This window comes from Xenopus laevis, chromosome 6S (genome assembly GCF_017654675.1).
Source record: "Xenopus laevis strain J_2021 chromosome 6S, Xenopus_laevis_v10.1, whole genome shotgun sequence".
NCBI lineage: Eukaryota > Metazoa > Chordata > Amphibia > Anura > Pipidae > Xenopus > Xenopus laevis.
Window position 1 is genome coordinate 30,761,661 of NC_054382.1, and position 21,059 is coordinate 30,782,719.

Here is a 21,059-nt window from a genome sequence, read left to right on the forward strand (position 1 = left end):
TAAATAATTTATTGGTAAAAACACATATTATTGTGCACACCCATGCTTGTGGTGGAAGCGCAACAGTATTGGCCCCATTTTTAACCTGTATCTATATGTTGTAGGGCTGTGGCCTACTTACTCCCTGCTGCAGTTATGGAGAAAAGTCATAATTATGATGTTGGCAGCATTTAAGGGGGAGGGGGGAGGAAATAAGTGGCAGTATTCAAAATATTTATTTATTGTTAAATAATTAGAGCCTTGAAAGGACTTAACTGATTAGGAACACATGGGAATGAGAAGCAGTGGTATATGCAAGGGAAATTACAATTAAACACATAGCACAGTGCTACAGCAATGACATGGGAAGTAATTGTGAATGACAAGTTATGATACTAAATAAATATCACAAGCGCAGTCCGCTGATTGCTCAAATGCAAAGCTGGATCCAACTGCATGATGCACCCGTGCCTAGAAATTGTATGGAGTCAGTTGTGAGTCAGCACTTGTATTCAAAAAAGCACTGTCCAATCAGAATTGAGCTAGGAGATTTCCACGTGTGGGTGCATATCTTCCGTTTGGATTTTTTCATGGCATCAGTTGCACTTACTACACTCACATAAACACCCAGAGGAAGAGAGGTCTAGAATCTTCATTTGGTGGCAATACATGGTTGCCTAGTGTTAGTGCTTACTTTAACCAAAACATCAGCTCTTATAATGTACTACAGTAGTCACTATTTGACATGAAAGTGAAAAGCCGTGGATCACCTTTAGGAATTCCTCTACCACAGTAAAATAAAATCAGTTATAGACTCCACTTAATCATCCCCCCTGCTGGTCAGTCAGACATGAAAAATGTTTTCTAAGCCCTGCTAAGCAATACCCATAGGGGCAGATTCACTAAAGGGCGAAGTGACTAACGCTGGCGAAAATTTACTAACATTGGTCTTTTTCTGAATGTGACGTCCTTCACCAGAGTTTACTTCACCGGGTTAGAGCAGGCGAAGTGCAATAGAGTAGATAGGAGTTTTAAAAAAAAAAGTTGAAAAAGTCCCAAAACAGTTGAAATTTTTTTTTAAGTCCCAAAAAACGCTGGCGTCTTTTCCTTTTTTAAGGGTGATAGGCTGAAAAAAATCATAATTTTTTTGGGGGGCACCCTCCTTCCCCCCTACATTTCCTAACATATGGCACCTAAACTATACAGTGGGCACATGTGTAGGGCAATATAACAACTCTATTTTATTTTATGAAGCTTTCCCAGGCTTGTGTAGTGTAATGTATTTGCTGCTACATATACGTTCATTTTGTACTTTAACTTGGTGCCGTATTCAAATGAGGCATCGCTAGCGTAAATTCGCTTTGCTTGACGAATTAATGCTAGCGCAACTTCGCTACCATTCGCCTCCCTGAGAATTTGCGTAGCACAGGCGAAAATACGCCTGCCGAAGCGCGGCGAAGTGTGGCGAAGCCTGCGCTAGTGCAACTTCGGATCTTAGTGAATTTGCCCCATAGAATAGATGAACTTTCAGTCCCTTGTATCACTTAGCCCTTCCAAATACTTGTTTTCAGAATATATAAATGCTCTTTATGATGTCTCTGTTTGTATTAGTTTTGTGGGCTCACCCCAGAGGGATTTAGATGAAGTAATAGGATATCTTAAATCAGAAATGTACAACCTTTGACACAGATACTCCTGGCAAGTTTGGCACTTGAGTGTGGGGGGTTAATGCAATAAAAAATAGGGCTACAATTCTTAAAACTGGTAATCCAGAGAAAGAAAAGTGCTAGGAGATATACAAAACAGGACAATACTGTAAGAATACTTTTACTTATTTATATCTGAAATTTGGAAGAAAAAAAAAAGGTTCAGAATGTTCCTGTTAATAGTCCTAAGGAATTCAGTGCTTTTGTGGTATGTGCTTAAAGATTACTCAAGCAACGACTTAAATATTAGGATGTTATCAAAGATAATAGAGGAGAAGACGGGATGGGATGTGATCCATCAGCGCACACGGTTTTAGGCCAACTGTTATTCCATATCTTATAGATGGCTGGGCTTGTCCTGTATATCTACACTTTGTGCTTCCGCTGATTGCAGTACAAATATTATCTCTGTATTTTATGTAATGGAAGATATTTGTCAAGTGTCAGGTGGTTTAATGAGATGTTTGTAACTGAAAAATAGCACGGAGCCAAAAGCTTTTAATCAATTATTATCATTACATTTTGGCATCCCATTACTCTTATTCTTCTTAAATGAGGAATGGATTTGGGCTGCTTTCCTCTTCGTTGAATCTTAGTGTAAACAGTTCCATGAACACTTATGGGCATATTTTTTTTTCGATTTGAAAAAACTTTGAAATTCAAATTCAAAAAGACCAACTGAAATTAAGTAGAAGTTTTTTTTCTATTGAATAGGTCCATATTCTGCCGAATCGTACGAATCGAAAGGAATAGCGAATTCGATCGAATTCAATTCAAAGTTTGATTGACCAATTGACTCTAGGAGGTCCCCCATAGGCTAAAACAGCAACTTGGCAGGTATTAGATGGCGAATTGTCGAAGTCGAATTTTTAAAGAGGCCGTACATGATAAATTTCGATATTCGAATTTTTTTCAAATTCAAATCGAATTTGGACTATTCCCTAGTCGAAGTACACAAAAAAATTCTAATTATTTTCATTTGAAAATTGACCTCGACCTTTGATAAATCTGCCCCTAAGTTACTGCACCGGGAAACTATCAGTTCTACAGCATATCTAAATGTCTTGATAGGGTTGGATGGCAGAATCATTAAAATGGTTGGTATTTGTGTTTTTTTGACTTCTTTAACTTTTTATTCAGCAGCTCTCCAGTTTGCAATTTCAGCAATCTGGTTGCTAGGGTCTAAATTACCCTGCACTGATTTGAAATGAGACTGGAATTTGAGAAGAAGAGGGCCTGAATAGAAATATGAGTAATAAAAAGTAGCAATGACTATAAATTTGTAGCCTTATAGAGCAGTTGTTTTTTAGATGGAGTCAGTGACCCCCATTTGAAAGCTAGAAAGAGTCAGAAGAAGAAGGCAGCTAATTAAAAAACTATTAAAAAGAAAAAATGAAGGCCGATTGAAAAGTTTCTTAGAATTAGCCATTCTATAACATACTAAAAATTAACTTAAAGGTGAAACACCCCTTTAATATATTTGTCCTTAGAGCACTGCTCATTTTATGAAGCACGAATAGAGAATTTGTCAGACATGCGACAGTTTAGGAAAACTCAGATATCTCTGATTGGCATGAATTGGTCATACAGGTAAGGGACTAATATTCGACTAATAGTAAATGTGCCCCTTAGTCTACTAGAAAAGTATGTAAACATTATATAAACCCAATAGGCTGGTTTTGCTCCCAGTAAGGATTAATTATATCTTAGTTTGGATCATGTACAAGGTACTGTTTTAATATTACAGGGAAAAAGGAAATATTTTTTTTTTATAAATTTGGATTATTTGAGAATAAAATGCAGTCTAAGGGAGACAGCCTTTCCGGAAAACAGCCGGAAAACGGGTTACAGGATAATCTATCCTATACCTGTACATGTATTTGTATTGGATTGGCTAGAAATTTTAAAATGTGTGCCTTGCATAGATATCTTTAACTTACACCAGAATTCAACACTATAGATTAGAGTCACATTAATGAAACTGTTTCTTTCCCTGCTTGGCAAGGTCAATACTAGCAAAGTCAAGAAGGAGGAAAAAACCACAATATAAATCAAAATATAATCTTGAAAGTTCATTGATGAATTCAAATAAAATGGAGAAAACTTCACTTGTTATAGTGAGGCATCCTTTTATGTTATTAAGTTAGCACTATTTGTTTGTTCTAATTATTTAAATTAGACAAAGAATTTGAAACTAAATCTGAACTTTGGCGGTTAAGCCATAAGAAGAAGCTCGCCCTGACTTATTGACTGGAGGAAGATGATCAGACAGACGTCTGCCCGAGTGCACCTGACCAGAAGCATCTTTTTCATCTCACATCCTGACATATGTTATCCCTTATGCCCAAAGTGCGCACACATTTTTCCAATGAAAATCTTTCTCTTTACTCTTTTCCTTCTATTTGCTGTATACATATCCACTGACATTAGTATCCTCTGCAGCAGCTCATGGTCAATTAGCTACAATGAAAACCTGCTGTCAGGGAAGCATTTTTCCCTTGATGAATTTAAATAAATAATTGTTTTAAGCCAATTGAACACATGATAATAGAACTCTGTGCACGTGTGTCTGTTAGTTAACTGCATGAAAAATGCATGTTTGTATCCGAGCAACAGCTGCTTCTGCTGGGATATGCCTCCCACTTCTAATACTGGGACATGTGTAAGTACGTAATATGTCTGAAGGATCATAATAATAATACAGGCTGACACATTCTTTCAAAATACAATAGTTAAGTAGATATGGGGGAATGTAATAAAAGTCGCAAAGAGCAAAACAATTTGCACAAATAAGAATAAATATTTGCATTTCGTAATGTAATGCTCTTCGTTTGCATTGCAAATTTTTATTGTGCATTGCGAATTTTAATTGCGCATAGCCCACTTTTAATTGAGCATTGCCCACTTTTAAGAAGTGCTTGAAGGTGTCGTAATCTTCTGGAGCAAACATAACAACATTATGCTAGACACTAAGGGGCCGATTCACTAAGGGTCGAATATCGAGGGTTAATTAACCCTCGATATTTGACTAGGAATTAAAATCCTTCGACTTCGAATATCGAAGTCGAAGGATTTAGCGCAGATAGTTCGATCGAACGATCGAAGGATAATTCCTTCGATCGAACGATTAAATCCTTCGAATCGAACGATTCGAAGGATTTAAATCCAACGATCAATGGAAAATCCTTCGATCAAAAAAAGTTAGCCAAGCCTATGGGGACCTTCCCGATAGGCTAACATTGACTTCGGTAGCTTTTAGATGGCGAACTAGGGGGTCGAAGTTTTTTTTAAAGAGACAGTACTTCGACTATCGAATGGTCGAATAGTCGAACGATTTTTACTTCGAATCCTTCGATAGTCGTAGTCGAAGGTCGAAGTAGCCCATTCGATGGTCGAAGTAGCCCAAAAAAACTTCAAAATTCGAAGTTTTTTAACTTCGAATCCTTCACCCGAAGTTAGTGAATCGGCCCCTAATACATTTTTTCATTAATGAGCAGTTGTGCATCCTTTTGTATCCCTCAGTTTACAGACTTTTCCATATTTATTTATTTATTTATTTATTCATTTTATCAAGGCCACACTCAAAAACACTGAAATAACAGTCACCCAGTGTCACCCTGTCCCATTCTATTCTCTGTCCTCACTGTTTTCTTTATTGAAACACTGAAGCAGAGAAAGCTCTCCTCCTACCAACACTCCAATTTGTCTAACATACTTCTTTACAGGTCTGTTGCTACATTGTTTCAATACTCAGATCCAGCAGTGCAGAGAATAGAAAGGGACAGACAGATGCTGCTTTCTATAGCAATAGCATTTATAAATACCTTTACCATGGAAAGTTTCTTACAAATGTATTTTGAAAAATTGCTTAATATGACATGCTTTTGCATTTTATTTTAACATATAAAACCTCTTTCTATTACTCTCTACTATTTGTAGAGAAATTCAGTGAAATAATAATGATGTAGTCATTACCATGGGGCTGCACATGATTAATATATACGGGAAACTTGATGTGTTTTGAAAAATAATAAAGCATAAATAACAATCAAAAAAATCTGATTACACTTGACTTTGAAGGTTTTTCTCTTGCCATTGCCACCTGCAGACTTAAGTTCCTGAAGTAATGAGGGATGGAGGGAAAATTACATCAAACCGTTACAATAACAGTGCTGCCATTAAATCCTAATTCTCTGGCACATTCTTCCCTATTACTCCATACTCTGTAGCAGGCCCTCCGGTACAAAAGTCATCAGATATTAAGTCTGTATTTTTCTGTTAAATGGTTTCCTAGGGAAAATACTCTCAGTTTACTAATAATGTTTATCTTCCATCTATTATCTCTGAGAAATGTAGATAAATACTAGGCTAAGGGATTGTCATTTATCTGGGCCTTGGCTTTTATCTGGAAAATCAACACTGTCTTGATTGAAGTAGAAATTGAGTTCTAGATTTTTTTGGCTACCAACATCTAGTGGCCTGCAGTGAGTAAAGGGCATCAACGACTCAACATGTTCTTTGCCGTAGATTTGCTACTCATCTAAAGACAAGAGGCAAAATGTAGCCAGTGGTTTGACATTAGCATATAATATACCATATAACAATATCATAGGCTAGGATATTTTAGCTAATGTCAGTAAAATAAAAGCTACACCAATACAATCAATGAGCAGTCAGACCCATCCAAAAATTATTTATGCAGGCTGATAGGAGCCTTTAGAATTCTGTCAGTTTATAGGAAGAAAGTGTATAAAAGTTAAAGTAGTTCTGAATAATATTTGGCATCCTATATAAAAATGAAAAACGTACATAAGAAATGAAGCATTTTACAGTGTTGACACCAGACCAGGTTTGTATTGGGCCTGCGAGACACCAGGTAAAAAACGGTGTACCCCACCCAGACCCACTACTTATGGATGTTGCAGCCAATCCCCCACCAGTTCATAGTTGTTAATGAGGAGAAAGGAGGTATAATGTATGTGGTGCAGACTGGAGGAGGCAGATGCCAGAAAGGGGCTATGGATGCCGGAAGGGGGCTATTGAGGTTGAAAGGGGAGCCCTTCAGGGTGCAGCTCCAGTGCCCCTGGACATCCCTATCTGACATTGCACTAGGTATAGAAACCCATCACAACCAATCAGTTACTCTTCTTTTAAACAAGAGACCATTACTGGCTGCTCTCATTGACTAGAACTTTGTACCTTTAACTAAATTACCCTTGACTGAATGGACCAGCTAGAAATGTTCTTGATATATTTTGAATGATGAGACCAATGTGCTAAACTATTTGTGTGCCCGCTGTAGAAGCCACTCAGAAATAATATTACTTATTCATTTACCGGTTGTTATTTCTTTTATTTAAATTCTAGCATCAGAACCCAACTTGAAAGTTCGGTCCCGTTTGAAACAGAAAGTAGTGGAGAGACGGAGCAGCCCTTTACTGAGAAGGAAGGACAGCATTGTTTCCAGCTCATACAAGAAGAGAATATTTGAGGTTGCAGGTAATTTACAATTTATGATCTAAAATGCCCCACCTCTTTGTTTGTTAACACCATCCAACTTGTGGAGAGCCCTTAGCTGCCAGGTGATCTAATGTTAAAGAAAAAGTACTGTGCCATACAAAGCTGTAGAGCATCAATGCTGATGTACATTACACTGTACTTGGAGGGCCATCTACAACTTAGGTAAGAACACTCATTTTAGAATGCATTGAATTGTGATGGAACAGTTGGAATGAATGGTTTGTGAATGGTCCCTATAATTTATAAAACACTTTACTTCTGTTTTAAAATGTTTAATATCTGGGTGTGTTATTTAATATGAAAATTCCACTTTTTTCTCTCTTGTTGATTTTTTTTTTAATTTTGTGTGTTTTAATATTTTTAAATATTTATAAAAATTAACATTTTCTTCATAACTAGCACCAAATCAGGATCGAAATGGCTAATTGTAAACAGAAAGTGAAGACCAATAAAGGCTATTATTTATCAGGCACGCATCATACAAATAGGGTTAATCCCTAGAACAGGAGTTGCATTGTGTCCTTGCTTACGGCAGGCAATTAGTTGTAAACATGTTTTCAGGGTATTTTGATTACAATGGGTCTCTTACACTGGTGGCATGTTATCATGACCTACGGAAGGCAGCCATCCTTGTCATTCTGATCTCTGACAGTAACACAGCAGCGTTTTACATGTGTTTTGTGACATAAGGACCCAATGACTGGCCACCTCTAAGATGAATTATCTGTCCAAGTGAGTGGCCCGGTTATCGATTCGGAACAAAATTTGTGCTGCCTGCTGTCCGGTCTTTTGGAATCCCTTAGATGGGAGTCAATCTGCAAGTGGTTTTAATTTTTTAATTATTTCTGAGTTATTTAGCTTTTTATTCAGCAGCTCTTCAGTTTGCAGTTTCCTGGTTGCTAGGATTCAAATTACCTTAGCAGTCATGCACTGATTTCAATAAGAGACTGGAATATGAATGGAAGAGGGTCTGAATAGAAAGTACAAGTAATAAAAAGTAGTATTAACAATACATTTGTAACCTTACAAATTATCTGTTTTTTTAGATTGATGCCCAGCTTGAAAGAGTATGTATATTTGAAAACTATAAAAACTATAAAATAAATAATGAAGACCATTTGAAAAGTTGCTTAGAATTGGCCATTCTATAACATGCCCAAAGTTTACAGAAAGGTGAACCACCCCTGTAAGAAAGAAAAAAGATGGGCATTAAAACAGTGCTGAAATTATAATCAAATCTAGATTTCTGTAATGAAATGTCTGATAATGTTTCCTGTAGGGGGGATTTAGGTAAAGGCTGAGTCTCTTCTGGTTCTGTGTTTAAAAGCTAGTAAGGGGAAAATAGTTTTACCACTATAGTTTTGCAATTTCTTTTTGCTTAAAATGATAAGGTGTTATTTCTGCTGCACCAAGGTGCATATTTCTAATGCGACATACCCAAGGGTACTTATTTGCTGTAAGAAAGCTGAGAGGTATTATGGAATCCTTGCCGTGCAATTTGCATTAAAAAAAGCCTTGCAAGTCTAGAATCATGCATATAAACTAGCTTAATTAGTAGTTGGCATAGTTAGAAGTTAGAAGCTTCCTATAAAAGTATACAAACGATGCCAGTTTCTTCTTCTGTGTAGATGTATTATACATTCTGGCCAAGGAGTCCCTTCTGCTCTGTCCACAGCCTCACACCTTTAGGGCCAACCTTTTACTTTGACTTTATCATGGCTGTATGGAAAGCCAAAGGCCACAGTAGGAGTGTTGCTGAGTATGAATTACTGATTTATAATTGGCTTGCATGATCTTTCACTTAGAATCTTCGGTGAGTAGCAGCTCTCCAGTATCTGGACCCAGCTCACCAAATAATGGTCCAGTCGCCATGGAAGCAGAACATGAAACGCCTGTCTTGTCAGTGAATTCCCGTATAGAGGTAAGACCACACAAGGGTTGTAAGCAAGAAATAAAAACATGCACTCTTTGGAAGGAGAGAAAAGCTCATGGCTTTATTGCACATTTTCTATTTTGCATTGTAGACTGAGCAGTATCTAATTATTATTGATAGTTTTGCATAATCGAGTGGGCCAAATAAAATAGTGTCCAAACTCCAGAGCTTACCTTACTGCTTGACAAATCAGCTCCTACTGTATTTAGTAAGTCATTTCCATTAAGATTTTAGTGCAGAATCACTGACCCATGAATCACCTACAATATTTAACCTCATACTCATTTTTTTGCTGCTGTTAAATTTATAGGCAGAATTAAGGTTGGCTTGGCAATGCAGTTACTTCAGGTCAGCAGCAGGACATGATCTCCAGAAGCTGCAGACACAATTTTACTTCCAGTCCTCTTCCAGTCCTCATTCATAATAAATTAATTGTTTGTGAACTGTGATCCTCAGGGCAGGTGTTTGACCCCTGCCCACTGATTAGCAGCCTCCCTGTGGACTCGAGAAGGGAAAATAATGTTACCATGATGGCTAACATGTGGCTTTATCTTGTAACTCTTTGTACTAAAAGCCATGCCTGTCATACTGAGGTGGTAAAATAGAGACATAATTACTTCACAATTAGACAATTAGGAAGTGACCGTTCCATAATGAACTGTTTGCGGCTTAGGGTAGGAGAGTGAACTTCCATTGTCTTGCAGATTTGTCCTGCTCCAAAGAAGAATGTAGAGGTAACCGTTTTTATACCTTATTAATGAAGGAAAGTAATGAAAGTTGTTACTGGGAAAATACGTAGAGTATATGTAGAGAATGTTTAATTGTATGAAGATTTTTTTCTTTTTGTATGAGTATAAGCTTTATTCATTTCCAAATATGGGGATCAGGTAAAAGGAGATAAAAATACTTAAGTAAGTCCTTTATCACACTCACATTTTTTTGTGAATCTATATATTTTTCAAAAATAAAGAGCTTAATAGGGAGCTTTAATTTTTAAAGAGTAAAATGTGATCAACCAAGAAAATAAAATCAAGGAAAGAAGAGAGTTAGAGTCATTTTAGCCAATTTCCTAAGCATTATGTTATAACATTTCTTAAGAAATACATTATTTCGTATCAGTTTTTAACTGGAGTGCATGGGGCCCACCAGAAAACTTTAGACCATAGGCCCACTCTTCAAACTATTTTTTTCTCTTGAAATTTAGCCTTAATCTCTTTATATTTCTAGTCTCTTTTCTATACTATAATATATCCTTCTATCTATTTCTCCTCTTTGTACCCATCAAGAAATAGGGAATGACCATGAAATAGGCCACATGGTTAGGAGCAGGAGGGCCCACTGACATCTGGGCTTACCAGGATTCTTTTTGATATCCTGGTGGGCCAGTCATACACTATTTCTTATATTTTCTAATTTAACTTCTTAGTTTTTGTTTTATTGTTTTTTGCTGTTTACTAACTTTATTACATACCCGTGTACGATTTCAAGCGGCATTTATCAAATTTCAGATGTCCATAAAGAGCTGTTTTGTGGTTTGAAATTCCCTGTACCTTGGCTGCCAAAGAATGTAGTATTTTTCATTAGAAAGACATTTTATTGTAAATTATAACTGAGTATACTTAAAAGTCTTTTAAAGGAGAAATATGTATTTTGGTGCATATTTTGTTCCATTTGCATTTGTTATGACATCCCCTATAATACATTTAATGCCATTTTTGATTGCTTGCTATAGGGAAATCTTTCACCACTGGGAGGCACTCTTGCATCAGGCAGCATACTGCAGGCATAGCAGCCAACTCTTCTTAACTTCCTCTGCTCATTGATGGAATTGTGTGTTATATTATTCATTGCTTGGGTGCCTGAGGGGACATGCAGTGCACTTGGGTCATTCCCAGCAGCCAGTGGGTTAATGTTCATTTTATATGTTGTCAGCCATTATACAACCTAAATATTTACACACATGTGCTTTCAGGGCAGCTATTACTTGTTCCATAGACACTGTTTCTTTTTCTAGAAGTGTATTTACCAATCCATTGTTTTCCCTTAAACAAATGCGAATCCGCAACTATTTACTGATGTAATCCATTGGATCATTATACCATACGTAAATTATAAAATATTGAAAGCGTTTTAAAATGTACCCGTTTTTATACGGAAATTCTATTTAGTGAGTAATGTACATCAAAGACAAAGCCAATTGTTTTTCATATTATAGCCTGCTGGCAAGGAAATCAGCAGCAAAAAACAAAGCAAATGTATAACTTCATTTGACTAAGAAAAATGGTGCACTGGCCATTTTATTTCAATTACGATGTTTGCAAGATGCAGAAAGTCACCTCCAATGCCTCATAAGCCTGCAGAATCCCATCGTTTTAAGATGTTGTACTGTGTTAGCCATTGAAAAAATGCAGAAAAACTAAAGTTTGGTGATACCTTTTATTATCCATTGACACTGATTGGGAGGGAGCACTTACAATTCTAGACGCCTTGATTGTTATTATTGCCCCAAAGAAAACCTTGTAATGGAACTTCTCTTTGTGCCTTTATGAGTCAATCCCCAATAAAAGTGCTGCATAGGCTGAGGATGGGTGGCTGAAGGCCGCCTGGGGACAAGCTGGCAGACAAGCCCTTAGGGAGTCACTGGCAGAACGTCTACAGACTGTTCGGGATGTCTTTAGGAGTATAACATACATCTACTGTATATGCAAGCATGAACTAAGAAAATTGTGCCCATTCCTATTTGCCAGTACCTCTGCCCATATTAGTGTCCTTATGTCCTATTCAGTCCTCTGACATATTGCTCTAATTTTAGTGTCCAAAAGACACGTGTCCAAAAGACAAGTCTTTTCTGTTATTATTCATTACAATTAGGGATTATGATATTATTACTTGTATGCCAAATCTTTACTTTATAGCGTGTACCTATAGTTTATAGTTCCTCCTTCTATATAATCATTAGTATGGCCCTTTATAGGAGCAGTGTGCAGATGAATACGATTCTAAGTAATATCAGTTACAGTATTTAAGCTAAGTGAGGAGTCGCAGTTAGCACAGTGTCTTCATAATAACAGAATTGGATTCTGCATTTGCCTTGATGTTTTCATTCTGTGGCTTTCTACACTTGTTTTTGGAACTGTATACCCTTTATTGTAATTGCATCCCATGGTCCGGTCTATAACCTAAGGGTATCCTTATATTTTTCTAAACCTGTGAATTCCTTTTTTATTTTTAAACATGTCTCTTTATTTGTTTTATGTAACTGATTTATATTTGTGCATTCTGGTTCTTTAACTTTGCCACCAAAGGCTAATAAAAAAGGTCAGCGGTTCTCATCCATCCTACTGGGGAGGGAATGTAATGGCACATAACAATGAATGGCTATTTTCTCGATGTCCTATAAATACAGTAATCTAACACCTTTTACTACTGTGCAGGCCTTTCTGTTGATCATTCCCCCCCTTGGGTACACACAAATGTCAGAGAGAGAATTACTCATCGGCACTCATCTGGCGCGTTCTTGCCTCAGCCTGGGTTATGAGCAACATTGGAAAACAAAAATCGTGCTGAGAAGAGTTATATTTTTGCACAACATCCTGTGTTTTTGTGTTGCGCCGTTATACACGGACAGGAGCACATTAACCAAATTTATTTTCTTTAGTTAATTGATATCCCAGGTTTAACCATTACAAAACCTATACACTTTACACTTTCCTCTAAATGCTTGACAAGTTATTATATTTACTTAGTCAATCCTGGGTGTGCTGTATCCTTCTTAGAGGTGGTCTCAACACTAGTCCATATGCTTTTTGTTTGGGAAGAAAGCAGTCACTGTTGTCATACTGTTACACAGGGTATTCTTTTTCAGTGATGTGACTCCCTTGGGCGTAATATCTTGCCACAGCTCCCGATCGCAACAAGACCTATGTGGCTCTTATTGTGGAGCAGTCACATAACACAATGTGGAATTTAAGCAAAGCTGTATTAGACCACATGTTGAAACCATGTATACTATTTAGTAGCAAATTCAAAAATAAAGGGAAATATTACTCGTAATCTATAAGCAATAGTGTTACTAAATACAGGTTACTGCTGTACAGATATATGGTAGCTCTGTAAACTTTGTAATGATTTGGGTTTGCAATTAAAGTTGTTTTTCATTGTTGCTAGATATCTATTAAAGTGGGTCCTCCACTCAGTTAACTCTTGCTTGCATAATGAAAACGAATAGAATTTTAAGTGCTTAAACCTGCGCATACAACTGTTTTAAATAGCCCCGTACTGATACAGACGCATGTAAGTGCCGAACGCAGGTGGATCGCAGCATGTTGTCTTCCACCGGCGTTCTATGCTTACATGCGCCTATGACAGTACAGGCCCCTTTAAATTAAGAGTATGCATTTTTTTGTGCTCTCCCTTGCGACTGAGCACATTTAAATTAAATGCAGGGGAGCCCAGATTTATGCGATCATAAGGAAGAGCCCTAAAACCCTCATTTTACATTATCTAGGAGCAGGGCCGGATTTACATAGTTGGCACCCCTAGGCCCACTGCCATTTGTCGCCCCACCCACTCCTCTTTTTTCATAAAAATTTTCATCATCAGGACCAGAGCAATGGGGATTTGTGCACGTGAAACGTATATCTCCTGGGTGTCCCCAATATTTCTGAACCAATGTGGGTGTGGTTGGGCAGCATGCGCCCCCTTAAATTCTGCCGCCCTAGGCCCAGGCCTTGGTGGCCTTTCCACAAATCCGGACCTGTCTAGGAGACCTGAAAAAACGAAAATATGGGAGAATGGGGAGGGGGGAGTAAGTAAAATCAAGGTTTTCTTGTAAAAATGGTGTAAACTTTAAAATAAAGACATAAAATGCTGGAAAACTAACATTCACAGGTGGTAAAAGTATTTTTTTAATGAAAATGGGCCAAAGTGATGATTCAAAATGCAGAAAAACTAAATCAAATCTGGGAAATGTTCCCATTGAAAAGCATTAGAACATGAAGCGGCTGTACATGAAATATGCTAAAAAATATAAAATCTGGGAAAATGTAAAATCAGGGGATGCAAAACTGGGATGGGACTTCCAGTGTAGCAAAAGCCAGCTGACTGACACATGGAAGAGATCTGACTCCTGTTTTTTTTTAAGAGTTAGATCCAGAGAATGAAAGGGATAAACAAACAATGCTTTCACCTGTAAACACATTTACAAATAACTTTGTTACCGTTGTATTTTTAAACTTAATATTTATTATGCTGTGTAAAAAACAGCAGGATAATACACCACACATCACAGGCTTTGCCATAAAAAAAAGCGTACATTTTTTATGCGTTTTTTTCTCACAGCGACTTCTGGCGGAAACAATATAAAATAATGGCTGCAAATCTGGCTCCCGCATGGTGTAAAATTACACACACCTTGATACATTTGCCATTTATTTTACACAGTTTTTTGCACTGTAAATTTTGTTTTACACAGCATTATAAAAATGTCTATTACATTTTCTTTTAATTGTGCCAAAATACTATTTTTGAGGGGAACTTCTGCACAGGGGCAGCATCAGTTTGAAGGGATCCTCCCAACAACAACCTTCCCCCGTTTCATTAAAATAACATACTAGACTACATGAAATACTTTGGGTGGAAAAAGCTTGTTTATTAACACATTTGCGAGAATAAACATTTAATATATGAATATTAACATCAGTAAAGTGTAAGGCCAATGTAAACCCTACATCCAAGATTTAACACATAACTTTTCTGTAACCTACGGTAGCCGCTGAAGACTGCAAATGATTATACAGGTATGGGACCTGTTAACAAGATGCTCAGGGCTTTCCTGATAAGGGATTTTTCTGTAATTTGGACATACATACCAAGATTGGGGGACCCAACTGGTATAACTCCTAGGTGCGGCTTTCCACCATAACTCATGCCCCTTCCATCACTTTGACCCCAGGCCTGACTCCTGCCATGCCCTACAATTCATAACACTATACCAATACCAACCAATAAGTATTTGCCCTCCCCCCATATCATTTCCCCTTCACTTCCTTCCTCTTTGGAAAAAAAAAACACCCATAATTCCTATCTTTTAATTCACCTATTTTAATATTATCTAACTCTGTCACGGCCTTGTTGCTCCCCAGTTCCTTGCTCACTCCCCAGGGGTATTCTTAAACTCATTTAAACAAATCACAGAAACATACAAACTGGCCAACTTATTTGATGAAAATGCATATTTGTTTGAGTTAATATTATTATTATTTCACATTCAAATAATTATAATCATTTGTTTTTCAGAATTTGGTTTCACATCATCATCTTGTGCATCATGAAAGATCTTTAAGTCTCCTAAACCTGTATACATCTCCTTCTTTGCCGAATATTACTTTAGGACTGCATGCGACAGCTACTCAGCTTAATGTAAGTAATATATTCATTTAGGAGTAAAGTATTGATTTTTTAGGTGCATTTCACAGGGGTGTGTGAGCCTTGCACTAGGTCTGTAGATGCAAACAACTTGAAAATGCATGGGAATAAAACCAGCCTATAAACAACCATCACCTTTAGCCAGCACAATATAATGTTCTGATTTTAAAAAAATAGGAGAGTCAAAACAAAATTGTGAAAATATACAGTAAATATGAACCCCTCTTCTCTATTTAAACTCCAATTTATAATTTATACAAGGTTAGAAGAGTAATAGGGTTGCCAAAATTTGAGCAAGTTAGCCTAAAATATTTCAAATAAGGTAACTCTACTAACCAGATACAGTATGTGCAATTTAAACAATTCAGCAATTACCTGTCTTTCAGTCCTGGGAAGTTGCCATACCATTTAATACTTTTATCCGCAGTGACCTTTCATAGCCAGTTGGTGGAATCTCTACTCTACCAAAGTACTCTTATTTCTGATTATAGACAATTTTGCAAATGTTTTAGAACCAGAACCCAGGCATTCAGAAACTGTCCCTGCTCCTTACAGGAGAAATTTGCTCAGTAGAGAATCAGGAAGCAGAGCAGAAATCTTATTGTATAACCATATTAAATCTGCAATATGGCTCAAATACTATTGGTATTTGCTGGGCAAATTGTGATGCTAAACATTTGTACAAAGAATTGTGATTCACAATGCATTCTAAGTTTATTCAGCTGATACACATCTTATATAAATAGCATGATAATAATGAAGTGTATTTGCAGCATAGTATATTGAGTCTTGAACTTACGGTAGGTCCATGCTTTCTTACAAGCTGATTCAAACTGATAAGCACTGTGTGTGCAGTGATTCTAATAGAATTTCCATCTGAAATTATTCTGACACTGATTCTATCACTGCTGTTGACTCTTGATATAAATATTATCCAATGACATTTGAATGGAAGAGCAGGCGAATGAGAGTGCAAGAGGCACATCAAAAGACAGACAAGTAAATAGTCAGATAAATAAGAGAGAAGACAGTTTGGTGAAGAAGAACACGCCATGGAGAAGTGAGAGGCACAGATCGGAAAGAAAAGCAATATATTACACATCAGACAATGTTTTTAACTTTTCAAATGTCAGCCATTGATAAGCCTGCAACTCGGAAAAGTCATGATTAATGAAGATGCACCTTCAATATGTTGATAAAAGCTCTCTTCTGACTCCCACGCAGAAGTCTGCAGTTTGGGCTAAACCAACTAATATGTTGCAGTCTAAGTTTGAAATGAGCAAATAAGATATTGACATTATTCTTCTAATGCCAGTTCTGATTTGCACTTTGGTTGTGCTGACTGGTGTTTTTGTGCCCAAGCTGACACTGTTAACGTGGAGCTAATTTACAAATGCTACAGATAAGGACCTCTCGCTGTTGAGTTAACCAAAGTTTACAACTAATCTTATTATTTTTCATGTTTGTACTTTGTTCTGGGGTGGAAAACAGTTGTTAAATTATTCAGGCATGGGTGAATTTAAAAGTTTTTTGACGCCGGCGACAATTCCGACGCCGGTCGGAATTGTTGAAAAGTTTCAAATTTCGTGGTGAAGCGAATCTGTGAAACTGTGAATTTCTGCATTCTGATTCGATTTGAATTCAATTCGAATTCGATTCAAATTGCAGTTGGTCAACGTTCGAGTTCATTGGATTTTTAAATAACTCCCATGAACTCGAAATTCGACCCTTAATGAATCAGCCCCATGCTATACTAACTCAGGTCATTTGTAAACTTAGGTTTTCAGTCCGGACTTTTGAATGGCAAAAGTCAGAATTAATTGACCTGTAAAAACAAAACAAAATAAGTGTCCAGCTTAATACTAAGTGCCTGTAGAAAGAGTATCACTACTGCAGCATTCTCAGTTCTGTTGCTGAATACTCTGTGTGGGTAATTGCCTAGCCATGTGGGAATTCATCAGGGGTATACATGACAGTGCTGGTAATTAGCTGTTAGTAGGGGATTTGTAACACAGTAGAGAATTGTGAACAGAAAACTCTTGGTTTTGGGATAGACTCCAGAGTCCATTGTGAAAGAGGGAAAAATATCTGGCTACTTTCAGCACAAATGTTGGTGCAGCTTACACAGATGGAATCAGTCTAGCTGCTTGTATATTGTTCACAACCCACTGGTTAGATTTAGGTTCATTTCTTTAATTTAGAATGATGAAAATAAATTTGAAATAGTTCTTAGGGTTTAAAGAATAAAACTACTTTCAGCACAAATGTTGGTGAAGCAGTGCAGCTTACACAGATAGACACAGTCTAGCTGCTTGTATATTGTTCACAACCCACTGATTAGATTTAAAATCATTTCTTTTATTAATAATGAATTTGAATTATTTCTTAGGATTTAAATAATAAACCTAAACAATATTCTTTATGTCATTTCTGTAATTACATTTTTTTTGAACTGATTTAAATATTCCTTCATTCTTCGCTACCAGGATGTTTTATCATTAGTACTCTGGGCATTCCAATCCGTGTATCCATTAATGTGTTAACATTTTCCTGTAGCTGGGAATTAGGCAACTATTTGGTTTTTCTTGTGATTCTGTGCAACGAGTTTGCACAAATGTGTAGGTAATGTAATGCTAGGAAAAGAACCACAGAGCAATGAGCTTGCCAGGCCGTTGGGTGGTAAAGGGAGATGCATGGCAAATATCTAACTATAAAATATCTTTTTTCTGATACTTGCACAATAAGGGCCTAAACCCCTTGCTATATTAAGGGCTTATTTCTGAATACTGAAAGACCTCCTGCAGGTGGGCCTAATGTGGCTGCATATGAACAGCAGTAGGTTGCGGAGAAGCAATCGGTTCCATGTTGTGCCAGATGGTTCTGTACATGATCACATATTATTTATTTAGTAACCAGTATCTAAAGAAACAGTGACCAGATGTACACAAATAGAAAAGGCACATGTTAAAAGAAGAATTAGTTTCAGAGGGAAAAACCTTGTTTGCTCCTCATTTACTAATGCATTCATTCACAGAGATCATTGTTATACCTGAGACAAAACACTGAATTCATTGACAGGGAAATCTCTAAACGTGCATGTAATGAGATTTGAAGGTGTTTCTTTTCATTTTGCAACTCAGACCTCATCTTCATTAAAAGAGCAACAAAAGTACGACCCGCAGGCACCCCGGCAGGGGGTTTCAATGGCCGGACAGTACGCCGGAGGCATTCCAACATCCTCAAATCATGTTTCCCTGGAAGGAAAGGCCAATAGTCACCAGGCCATACTGCAACACCTACTGCTGAAAGAACAGATGCGTCAGCAGAAGATTTTAGCTTCAGGTAATGCCATACAGTCACACTGAAACGCTTTAATGAGATTTATTTTCTTCACTCTGAAAGGCACATACAGTTCTCTACTTACTGGAAGGCAGAGATTAAACACATTATTTACTTCAAATGGCTTTGGAAAGCTGGTAAAATGAAACGACTATAAAGGCATTTTATCTGATTTGATTGAGTGGCAAATTAGGTTTCCTTTAAGGAATTTTAAACAAAGTGTTTACTTTTCATCTCAAATTAATTAACCTCCTTTGCACTTGGTAAGTTCTAGCGTAACTGGTCTCTAAAGAATTTGGTTGTTTAATATGCGGTTGATCGGCGGAAGCAACACTTTACGCAGGTTTTTGGTTACTTACTGGAAGCTATTCAATTCGTGCAAAACTGTAAATTTGTGTTCCACTCAGTCAAGGAAGATTGTCAGCTACAGTCTTCATGCACTCCATTGCCAATAACACTTGGCTACACTCACCATATTTTACTATTGAAATTAGTTTCTAGTTTGGAATGGCACTTTATACAGATGAGCATCAGGCAGGGATCACAGGAATGTAATTCACATTAGATCCAACTCACGAGTGTGCCACTGGCATTCCTCACTTTAAGGAACAAGACACTTTGGTGACTTTGCCCACTCCTTATAATTGCACTGCACTGATATCCATGGAGGCCCAATAAAGACCACAAGAGCGATTGCCTTTCAGTTACCCTCAAAAACACTAGTTTTTAGGACTGCACTAGCACATGCTTGTGTTTAGCCACTTGCTTGTAAGTGTTCTTGACCATCAGTAATGAGAATATTAACCCTCAGACTAAAGCTGATCCCTCCCTCTCACCTGCTTCACCTTCTTCTCACTACAGCAAATAGTATAGCAAACTTGCCCTACTTTGCAATAAATTCACATTTTGAAGTGTTTTTGCATTGGTTCTGTTTAAAGGGGTGGTTCACCTTCAGGTTAACTTTTCGTATGTTCTAGAATGGACAATGCTAAGCCACTTTTCAATTGGTCCTTATTATTTATTTTTTTAAAGTTTATCAATTATTTGCCTTCTTCTCCTGACTCTTTCTAGCTTTCAAAAGGGTGTCGCTGACCCCCTCTAAAAACAAATCCTCTCTAAAGCTACACATTTATTATTATTGCTACTTTTTATTACTCATCTTTCTGTTCCGACCCTCCCCTGTCAAAATTCCATGTTCTCATTCAATTATCAACGCATTTTGGTAATTTGACAACCAGATTGCTGATACTGCAAAATGGAGTGCAGCTGAATAAAAAGCTAAATAACTCAAAAAACACAAATAATGAAAAATGAAAACCAATTGCTAATTGTCTCAGAATATCGCTCCATACATCATACTAAAAGTGAACTCAAAGGTGAACGACCCCTTTAACTTATACCCTGGTACAATTCAGACTATATATATATATATATATATATATATATATATATATATATATATATATATATATATATATATATATATAGTGATGGGCGAATTTATTCGCCAGGCGCGAATTCGAATAAATTCGTGAAAAATTTTTTTTTCGAAAAAACGGCCGCCGGCGTCGAAAAAACGGGCGCCGGCGGCAAAAACGAGATGCCGGTGCGATTTCGCGAATTTTTCGCCGTTTTGCGAATTTCGCACGAAATTCGCGAATTTTTCGGCGAAACGGCGCAAATTCGCCCATCACTATATATATATATATATATATAGTTTTTATAGCTCACATTGTTTATTTAAATAATACTCAAAACTTCACTTTGCCATTTACCTAAGGTGGGACACCAGTTCTACATCAGTCACCTCTGGCAGCAAAGGACAGAGTTTCACCAGCCGGGAGAGTAGCCCACAAACTGCCTCGTCACAGGCCCCTTCACCGAACCCAATCTGCTCCTCTGCCCCAGAGTACCCTGGCTCAACTGGTTATCCAACAGCAGCACCAGCAGTTCTTGGAGAAGCAGAAACAATATCAGCAGCAGATTCACATGAACAAAGTAAGTAACATCGTGTTGAGAAAAAAAACACAGTGCAGGGCCCTTGTAAAGTTAGATTCTACCTGACTGACACTCAGGGGTTTCCCAAAACAAACATATAGATGGCTATTATTGATCATATTAGGATATTAGGATATTTTGTTACGTATCCAGTTCAA

At 37.2% G+C, this 21,059-nt stretch overlaps 1 protein-coding gene across 3 annotated transcripts in view; it reads left to right on the forward strand.

The window, feature by feature from the left end:
- Positions 1-21,059, forward strand: part of hdac9.S (histone deacetylase 9 S homeolog) — a 273,855-nt gene that overhangs the window by 237,214 nt on the left and 15,582 nt on the right. For all 3 annotated transcript variants that reach the window (XM_041567066.1, XM_018268554.2, NM_001085838.1), the window contains 5 exon segments: positions 7,053-7,184; positions 9,011-9,126; positions 15,436-15,558; positions 18,705-18,906; positions 20,684-20,901. In XM_041567066.1, the coding sequence (XP_041423000.1) occupies positions 7,053-7,184; positions 9,011-9,126; positions 15,436-15,558; positions 18,705-18,906; positions 20,684-20,901 (791 nt within the window).